Source organism: Leuresthes tenuis, unplaced genomic scaffold (assembly GCF_036924035.1).
Source record: "Leuresthes tenuis unplaced genomic scaffold, fLeuTen1.0.hap1 SCAF_8, whole genome shotgun sequence".
NCBI classification, from domain to species: Eukaryota; Metazoa; Chordata; class Actinopteri; order Atheriniformes; family Atherinopsidae; genus Leuresthes; species Leuresthes tenuis.
Window position 1 is genome coordinate 36,901,382 of NW_027325362.1, and position 10,779 is coordinate 36,912,160.

General features: G+C 37.0%; 1 protein-coding gene across 1 annotated transcript; it reads left to right on the top strand.

The window, feature by feature from the left end:
- Positions 1-2,697: 2,697 nt before the first annotated feature.
- fgf8a (fibroblast growth factor 8a) lies at positions 2,698-8,552 on the top strand. Its single transcript, XM_072390421.1, has 5 exons — positions 2,698-2,729; positions 2,834-2,870; positions 3,648-3,828; positions 6,354-6,460; positions 8,286-8,552. The coding sequence occupies exons 1-5, from the start codon at positions 2,698-2,700 to the stop codon at positions 8,550-8,552; spliced, it is 624 nt and encodes a 207-aa protein (XP_072246522.1).
- The last annotated feature ends 2,227 nt before the right edge of the window (positions 8,553-10,779 follow it).

Consider the following 10,779-nt stretch of genomic DNA (forward strand, 5'->3'; position numbering starts at 1 on the left):
TGCCGAATGTGTGTGAAAACATTATGAGTGATAGTAATTGTGATTGATTTTATTTATGTAGCTACAGGAACACATGGGCAATTTTTTTTTTGTTATTTTTCTTCTTATGCTATTTTTCTTGCGTTAGTGTTCTGCAGCTATGAACGCACATTCTTCATTACGCATGATTTTAGTATTCCTTTGAGTGTGAGATATAACTTTAATTGACACAGCTGTAATGAGCGTTTGGTCGCTAAGAAGGCTGTTAAGAGTGGGTCAGGGCGATCTTACGTTTACTTCTTAGTGAAAGATCTTTTTAAGCTAAGAAGGACTCTGGGAAACACGTCCTTCTTTCACAGTGCTCTTAAGACCGTTCCTAAGAAGCTCTTAGCGCTTAAGAGCTTCTTAACGAATCTGGGAAACGTGGCCGTTGTCTGTCTACACCCAAACATTTAAGTGGATTCGACCTCAATGACAGGCTAACAAAACACCTTCTCTGATGGTGGAGAAGCTGTGGCTCTTGATTTACTTGTAAATATTATCACCATGAACGTGAACAGTATGTAGGTCTATAAATCAATCTGCATGCTCTCAAGTAATCCGCAATAAATTTGTATGGGCATAAAATAAAAGAAGGAACCTTTAGGCTTATTCTTTAGCCTAAAGAGATTAAGCCTTTAACTTATTCTCTAGACTTGTATCTCATTTCTAGTCTGCTGTCAGTGGAATTATTGCCTTTAACTCAACATAGAATTCAAGATACATTAATAACGATATTTCAAACCTCTCCAACTAAAAGGCTATTAATGTCAACTTGACAAAGCACACGTTTGTCACGAACGGTGGAAGGTAGGACCCAGATGCAGTTCTTTAACTTCAAAAAAAGGTTTATTTCCAAAGACAAGACAAGGCAAAAAACGCGCGGCTCAGCCGGATTATCAAAATACTTAGCGTTGGAGAAACAAGACAAGACTATGGATAAATAACAAAAGAACTATGGTTAACAAGACTATGAAATTACTGTGGCTATGGTGGCAAAAACCTCACTTGGCAATCGTGGCTGTGGAATGGAAGGTTAGTGAGGATTCTGCAATGAGTGAACGGAAACCAGGAGACTAAATGCTGTGGAGGGAGTGATTAGTGATGACATGCAGCTGATTACAATGAAACAGGTGACATGAGTGAACCTAACGTGACAGGGGAGAAACATGACAAGAACATAACCTGAAAACATGAGAAACTGAAAACAAGACAATTAAAACATAAACTGCGACCTGAAAAACATAAACTGTGACAGAAAAAACCTAAACTGTGACAACATTTATTTATCAAGTTGCGTGACGTTTTTTGTGGACGATATTGGTCCAATCAGAATAACCGATGATGGTCGCTATACACTGCTACTCTTTAGAAAAGGACGTGGGTTGCAGGATCAAATTAAATTAACATTAGCAAAATATGTAATAACATTATGACATTGACCAGGCTGTTAGTGTTGAATGTTACACATCGTTCCTTCGTTCCGTCTCAATTAACTGATATTTCACTCAGTCTCAGCAGCTTTGCGTTCCAGAATTGTATTTGTCTTCAAAGAAACCTTTAAATAGTTTCAAGAAAGCTGTTTTCTCTGCAGTTGAGTTAAGCCATAAAATAAAGATAATTCTCTTTATCAAATCATGGGAGGGAGGAATTTAAAAACGCTAATTCCTTGTAATCCTTTTGATGTCACACACTTTGCTTACAAAGCCGGAAGATCATGCATCACTGAGGGGATCCTAAAATGAAAGAAGTAGACCTGAGACAGCACGGTGGATGAACAGGAGGGTCTCCCCGGTCTTGACTTCTCACTCTTCATGACAGGCATTCAGAATCGTATAGCATCATTACGAGAGGTGGTCACTTTGTACTAAAGTGTTTTTCACGGAGCTGTAATGGTAAGGTGGGGTCACGGAGTAGCCAAGGTTCCTCCTCATCCCTTTCTCTCCTCACCAACGTGTGCATAGCTCCTCAGGTAAAAAGAGGTTTGAATCAAGGGGAGGGGGGCTCGGGGTGTCCATTCTGCAGAAAAAGGGGGCTTGTTCTTAGCAGATCAGCCTGCCTTTTTAACCGGGGGGTGTGAGCGCAGAGCACACTGGAGTGTGGGATGGGAGCAAAGAAAGGAGACACGGAGAGTCCTACGTGCAGTCCTACTCTAGTCGAGCGGTGCTGTTGCATCGAACTGAGGAGAAAACTGAGGAGCCCGGACCAGTCAGAGTGTATTCAACCAAGGGCTCACACGCACACACCTGAAGACCACAGAGAACAATAGGGATTACAATTCAGGAGGAGTAGTTTGACCGTCCGGACGAGCTTGCTTATGAAAGCAGAACGACAAAACCTTACAGCGCTTATCCCCAAACTTAGCTCAAACCCTCGGTTCTTCAAGTGTTTTTATTCTGCTTAGCCCTGTGATCAAAGTCAATAGTTTATTCTAATGAGAAATTGGCGCATACTGACTCCGAACAGGAGTCTGTCGGTACTTGATTTGATGAAAATTGTGTCAGAAGTGTGTCCATGCGCCGATCTGTCAATACCTCTGACCTTAACTGGATTTTAGTTAAATTTTTGGACTTGTTGGCTTTCATTGAAGATCATTGAGGTTGACTGGATTCTTACAACCCCAAACGGGACCTTATTAGTATTTGAGAGGTCTTTTTTTTTTTTTTTACCTCCATCAACATGCGACCCTTCCCATCCAGCTTCAGCTATATGTGAGTCATTTTCTTCTTCACTTAATTTCTTCTTCACATGCTGATGCACCTCAATGCATCCCTGAATTAAATATCTCACTGACCATTCTTCTTCTTCTTTGCAGGTTTCTACAGTTATTTGTATTTTGCTATTGTGCTCAGGTATGTCCCTGATTTAGTTTCACTCAAATTAATATTCTTTACTGTTCAATTTTACTTTGACTGTTACAACAATAATATTCAAACCATGATACAGCTGTCAAGCTGTGCGATGCACAACGCCAAAATAGTCCTGAAAATGTTATGGATCATGATAACATTAGGTTATATATTACAGTAGTATTTGATGACGACCACCATGTGTGGAGTAGCGCGGAGCTCGGCCTGATTAACATACCGGGCCTGGCACACGAAGAGTGAACACTTAGGGATCATCAGGGAAGGAGGAGATGACTGGAAGTAATCTGAACATTATTCGTGGAGTTCGAAATACGTTTCTGTCAGCAGAACCCACTGCGCGGTGGTGGAGATCGAAGTGAAAGAGAAATACGAACTCAGGCTTATAATAAAGTAGATGTTCAGTTGGTTTACACCATGACGAGCACAGTATTTATCCCGTTCACAGTCTCCTTTACGCACAACCTGCAATCACACCGTGCATCCTTTTTGGAACAAGTTACCTTCATTTGGCAGCAGCTTCTCTGGAACTTATTACAAGGGAGAAAAAAAGGATAATGTTAGTGTCACAAAGTTGATTCCCTCTGCCTCTGAGGGCGTAAATGATTTCAATAATTTAAAAGGACACATTCGGCCCTATGCATTTGAGTTCGGATTAACTATAAATTTACGAATAATTAAATCGTTAATAGGCAGAGATAAATAAGTAGGTCAAGAAAGTATCACGCACTGAGGATTTTGTTGCCATCTAATTTCTGACAGGTGACCAATCAGTCCCCACCTAATTTCACGCAGCATGTAAGCGAGCAGAGCAAAGTGACGGACCGCGTAAGTCGCAGGTTGATCCGGATCTACCAGCTGTACAGTCGGACTAGCGGCAAGCATGTACAGATTCTGCCCAACAAGAGGATCAACGCCATGGCCGAGGATGGGGATGTGCACGGTAAGATATGCCCCACAATTCAGTAAAAATGCATACAGGCAACATTGTCAACTGATTTTTCAAATAGAACTCACGGGCAACTTGCTTTTTTCGCACTACAATACTGCCTTACCTGTATTGATTTATTAATTTATATATGTATTCATTTATTGAGTCACTTAGTTATTTATGTATTTAGTCATTCATTTTGCGTTTTGGGTTCGTTTTCATACTTTTTTAAGTTGTACTCTGTAAAATGCCCAGCAAAATTGTACAATCATCACAAGTTTCTCTTTTGTAGAAAAAAAGGAAAGATAATAAAACAGCAAAACCTATTTATGACAAAAACGACTGATTTATAAGCTGAATGGTCTCATTTGGTAAAACAAACGTAAAAGAGCCCAATGAAATCGCTGCAATTTTTAAAATTAAATAGAGGCAAAAATGATGTTATCCCCTTTTAATTTCTGAAGCAAATACCTGCACAATCTAAATATGCAAAATGAGTCTGTAGTTAAAAGATTGCCTGCGGAAGTTAAGGAACTGTTGCACTCCTCTTTTTTTGCTTTGGAATTTTCCTAACTGATTATCATAGCATCAGCCAAATAGGTGCTGTAGATTAGATTAGATTTACCTTTATTGTCCCACAAAATTCACATGTTACAGCAGCAAGCAAGAGACAAAAAGAAGATAGACAACAGGGACATACAATAGCAGGTAATATCACCAGTATCAGCAGTTGTACATGGGCTCCTAAAAAGAAAATTGCACATGACTTATTATTATTATTATTATTATTATTATTATTATTATTATTATTATTATTATTATTATTATTATTATCATCATTATTATCATTATTATTATTATTATATACACAGTGGTTATTATACACTAGGAATTATCTTAATGCTAAGGAAATGATTTTAAGTGCTTCCTTGATTAAATTCTTTAGCAAAGGAAACACTGGACACATTTCTTATGAATAAAATTAAATAAATCCTCCCCAAATTCCTTGTAGGTGTAGCTTTCATAAATGATGCTTGATATTTTTTCTTTCACTTGTACTAACTGTAATTTGTGTAGATTTAAGGAGAGGAGGGTGAGAGTGATAACCTGTGACAAATTCAGTTTTGTCATTTTTTTTCTTTTAATTTTTTAATGATGAAAAGTAAAGTCATGTTCTATATTATCTCTATATTATCTATTATCAACGTAAAAATGGTGAAATTCTCAATTGCAGTAATATTGTGTTTTCCTTAAACACCATGACATTCATCAAAAAGGTCAAGTTTTTCTTTTTCTGTTGGACTGGACCTATGGTTCCAACAAGAAAGATATTAGTAGAAACAATGGAAAGGATTATAAAACTATTTCAAGAAGGTAATTCAGCTAAGAGTATGACAAAAGATCTTGGCTGTTCTCAGTCAGCTGTGTCTAAAATTTGCAGCAAGTGCAAACAGAGTGGCAAGAGTATAAGGAATACTTGACCAAGAAAGAAAAATTGAAATATGCAAATTGACCAAGAAAGACATCATAACATCAAGAAAGAAAACTCAAAGCAATATTTATTGAAAATGCACAAGAAAGAAGATAAAAAAAATGGGCAGAAACATTGTTTGTGAAAGATATATTTGAAAAAAAAATTTGAATTTATTTTCAGAAAAGTCAGAATAATAACACATTATTAGAAGAAAACAAGATTACATTGGGTTAGAAAGAAGCAGTAATGGACTGTGGATGATTGGATGGAAGTGATATTTAATGATGAATCACAAATCTGTATTAGTCAAGAGGATAATGCTAGAACTTTGGTTTTGGTGCAGGTCCAATGAAATATATACAGATAACTGTAGCACATCTCCACAATCAATAGTAATGCGGGCTTGCATGCCATGTAAAAGACTAATGGACATGGTTGTCATTACTCCTACAGTAAATGCACAGATTTATTTAGAAATCTTTTACATTTTTGTCAAATGAGTGATCCTGAAGTCCTTTATCAGGATGATAAGGCACTTGTCACAAAACACTTTTCTTCAGGAAAGACGTGTCAACTCAGTGACATGGCTCGCAATACGGATCCTTGTCCATATAAAAATTTACTGTGGAAATTGTATAAAAATGTTTTATGACATGGCTCCATCCTAAAAAGCTGATCTGTCGATTGCAATAAAAGAAAGTTGGAATCTGACAGATGAAGAATTTTTGTCTTTAAGTCCCATGCCTCAGAAGCTGTCATAAAATCCGAAGGAGTAAAACAAATTACCTACTGATTTTTTTTTTTATCATTACTCGATCATTTATTTCTCCATGCTTGAATCATTCATTTTTTCCCTCTGAAACCGAACAAACATCTTTCAAGGGTGGTGGTCCCAAAATTTTGCCAAGGACTGTATTTTTTGCCTCTCACCATTTCTAAAATTGTAAAAATACATGTAAAGCCTTATTTGTGAGATGAACTAAGTATATAAAAGGAATGCCCAGTGGAACTGTAAATTTTATTATTTTGCAAGAATTTCAACTCTTTTGTTTGATTTCTTTAGCTAAACTCATTGTGGAGACTGACACATTTGGGAGTCAAGTGCGCATCAAGGGAGTTGAGACAGGCTTCTATGTCTGCATGAACAAGAGGGGGAAACTCATTGGAAAGGTGAGGACAAAGGCAGATCAACCAGCTGAATCAGAGGCAGAGGGCTGGGTAGCTTATTGTCAAACTATCAGTGTCTGTAGAAGCTGAGCCAAGAAGTTAGAGTGGAATTAAATATTTGCTTCATGGACTTTGTGGCAAATTGATGAGAATCTGAATAGTTAAGACCAGATAAATTAAACTTGTGCCCTAATCTTTTATGTCTTTAATTTAAAGATGTTAAATTACATTTCATTCAAGTGGAAAAAAAATCTGACAGTTTCAAAGTTCTGCTTCCTTTTCCTTCCTGATTACCATGTAAGTTGTGTTTGTTGTGGAATGTAAGAGACAGAACACAGTAATCATTGCTTAGCTGCCTCGTGATTTCTCATATTAAAAAGGTGAAAAAAAAGATAAAAAAGAAGAAGAACCGTTACAAGCTTTTGGAGGATTATGATAATATGTAAATGATAGATTGGCCGTATTCTTTTTTTAAATTTTTTGTAATGTTAAAAACATCAATGAAATTATTCTATTAAATGTACAATCAAAAACAGACTTCTTATTCCTCTCCTGCTGTTTGAGTAAAGTTTGGTGAAATTTTTAATTCAGCTTTTTCAAGTAACTTTAACAATTTTAAAAATGTAACTATATTGTTTATTTGTGAGTTGTTTTTGATTATTTTCTTCTTCATAACTAACTAATGCAGATCTGTTTACTAGAAAACACAGGCAAGTGAGAAAGTGACTAAGTGACTGACACATTACTTACTGCATGGGTGTAAAGGTGTTGTTCTCTCCGTAATCATAGTGCTTAGAGGATGGTGCTCTAGCTTCCAAACTGGACTACTGGTACTCAAGACTCCAAGTTATAATTACTTATGTGATGCTTTTACATGAGTACATTGTGTGTAAGAGGCTGAGGCAATGTTAGCACCCTTCTTTCACTGTCATGACTGATAAACAGAGTACCAACCCACCCCCTTTCACTTGCCCTCCATGCATCCAGCACCCTGCCTCGAGCACCATCTGCCTCAAGGGGTATGCATGTATGCACAAAACAAAAGAATGCACAGGCAGTTTGTCATATATTGTATGATTGCATATGCATGTATCAATGTTTTTTAATACATTTTTTTCTTCAAAGGACTTGGCGGTTGTTACGTTAGGCCAACATAGTCTATGCACTGTTATACACTGCTATCACACATATGGACACATTGGAGGCAACATATAGTTTAGTGTCTTGCCCAAGGACGCTTGAAATGTTGTCTGGGGAAGACAGGAATCAAACCACCAACAATTTTGTTGCCAGCTCTTCCTCTTGAGCTTCAGCTGCCCTACCTATGACCTCACTGCATCTTTTTTTTCAATTATTAAAATCACTCAAAATAACCGACTCAATTTTTTATTTCTAACCTCTCACTCCGCAACTGCACTGTTGTGTCAAGTGAACGAGCTGATCTAATAGGACATTTATTGATGGAGGCAGAGTAAGGTATTCAATGCTCTATTGATTGTTATTTGAGTTTAGCAGGCCTAGTTGGTTTAATTTAAACATAAACACAAGAGTAGGACTTAAAGTGACACTTGGGGCTGATTCAGTCTTTATGGCAGGTGGGTTAATGCCATTGCTACACTTTAATCACTTGATGAAGTGGGAGGACCATCACTGCTTTCTGACAGTCCACCTCTTTTACTGATTTGAAATGATTGTAGCATATGCTTCATGTGGGCTGTTCGTATGTGTGAGTGTGTGTGTGTCCATGCAGGTGCATCTGATATTTCCTATCTGCAAATCTTAATTAAGGATGTTCTCAATGATAGTTTTTCCGTGCATCTTTCTGCAGAAAAATGGACAGGGTCGTGACTGCATTTTCTCAGAGATTGTTCTGGAAAACAATTACACAGCCCTAAGGAACGCTTGTTATGATGGTTGGTACATGGCCTTCACCCGACGTGGGCATCCAAGGAAAGGTTCACAGACACGCCAGCATCAGCGTGAGGTCCATTTCATGAAGAGGTTGCCAAAGGGGCAACAGCCCACCCACCCTAGCCACCATCAGCCTTTTGATTTTATCCACTACCCTTTCAGTCAAAGGACTAAACGTACATGACACTCATCAGAGCACTGAGGAGGGGGAGGAAGACAAAAATACACAAAAAATTAATATTGACATAATTACAAGCAGCGTACACACTACTTTTCTTTCCATGAAAACAAATAAGAATACAACTACCAGAGACATTTTTCATACTCTGTTCTAATATATAGCTTATTTTCCAAATTTCTTGAAGTAAAGAACTTGTACAGAGAAAAATATGAAAAATATATTTTTATACTTCAAACTTCTTCTACTGATGTGTTTTTTAGGAACAAAAAGAAAACAAAACATTTTAGATGCACATCAGTCATTGACTCATCTTGAACATCTTTGTAGAGTACATTGTGTTGGTAATTGCATGCCATTTTTAACCAGTGGAGTCATTTTCTAAACTGTTGCTCTCGGAGGCTTGAAGGTCCATGACTATCACACTGCCAGCGAATGCTAATGGTATCATCATTATTATCTCTGCTCTGACACACTTGAAAAAGACACAGAGACTGTGAGTAAACAGTACTAAATTGTATGAATCAGATTAGAATTTTGAGGTGTAAAACATCCTTTATAAACTGTTGCTCTGGGAGATTTGAAGGTCCATGACATATCACACTGCCAGCGAATGCTGTGTGCATTTTACCAGATGATTTATCCTGACTGGAATCATCCAGTATCTTTCAAGAAAACAGAGCTTTAATAGCATTTGATGGACAAATGTGGCAGGAGTATTTTTTGTCACAGGTTATCTGATCTGACAGTAGTGTCTTGTCTGGTTTAAAATCTAATAAACTGTGACTCGTCACAATCTATGACCCACACCCTCAGTGTTTGTTTCCCTCATAGTGTCTATTTTTATACATGTATAAATATATTTTGATCTGAGGATGTGTAAAATAATTTTAACAACAAAATATTTATATAATGGTGTAAATAATGTAAATTAGAAGACTGATATTAAACTCCTCTTCGGTTAAAAAAATTGCTTGGGACACATTTGTGAGACCCTTGTGAAACCCTTTTATCTTTTTCTTTTAATGAAGTATGAAGTGGTTCAACTTGTAGACTTCAGGTACAGAACAGGCTGCCATATTGTTTTTGTTTGCTCTCACAGGTATGATGGAACCAAATTTGAAAACTTAACTGGAAATGCAAGACAAAGCATCTACGATGCTGTTGTTGGACAAGAAAAAATTCCCATCACTAACTAAATCTGAACCAGAGAATTTTGTTGTTTGTGAATAGATCATACAAATAATATCACTGGGCATCACCGTTGTTATGTGTATTTTTGAATGGTCACACATGTGGTATGCCCAAAAGTGAATAACAAGAAGAACAAGAATAGGGTAGTGGTTGTTTAAAAATAAAGAATGCAAACTATTGCCCTCTAAAGATAAAATTATGGCGTTTGTAATCAAGCCAGTAGCAATTTATTTAGACCTTTGCTATCTGAACATACAGTTCAGACTTGTAACTTCTCTGAAGTCTCTTTCTAACTAATTCTAGTGTTTCGCCAAGAAAATAAACTCATGATATATCAAGAGTCAAGACAGCAGATCTTCCATTAAACCCCCCCCCCCCCAAAAAAAAAACAGATCCCTGTCCTTTTGTAATTGAATTAGTATTATAAACTTTTGAACTATTTTAACCATGTGCATTTTCAGACACTACCAGCACTTGATTGAGAGCACAGGGAAAGATAGTGACTTAATTAAAACCAGAAAAACTTAAAAGGAACTAAAAAGGAAAAATGTAAACACTGTTTAGTGACATTTAACCAAAAACATCACCTTTCCACAATCTTACTCCAAAGTGGATTAATTGATAACTAGCAGGCTCATCATGTGCCCCATGCACCTCCTGCCTAATGTGATAAGGTTCTAAAGTGTACTGTTTCATATTCTGTCAAGCACCAATTCACAACAAGTCATTTTAGGGACCTTTACAGAGAAAGTAAAGAAGTTATTCAGTGCCCAATTTATTTAATTATTATCCATTTAAATCCAAATCTGTCATGTTTGTTAGTTTTGTTATGTTTTAAGTTCCTGGTTTAGTCTTTAGTTTTGCGAAGTGTTTTTTATAGTTTGTTTTTTCTGTATTCCGGCTCAGCCGCGCCTTTTGTTGTTCTGTGTTTAAATAAATCAAATTTTACTTTTGAAGTGTCTGCATCCGGGTCCTACCTTCATCATTCCACGCACCGCACACCACCCAACTATGGCAGAAGGAACTAGACAGAAAATGG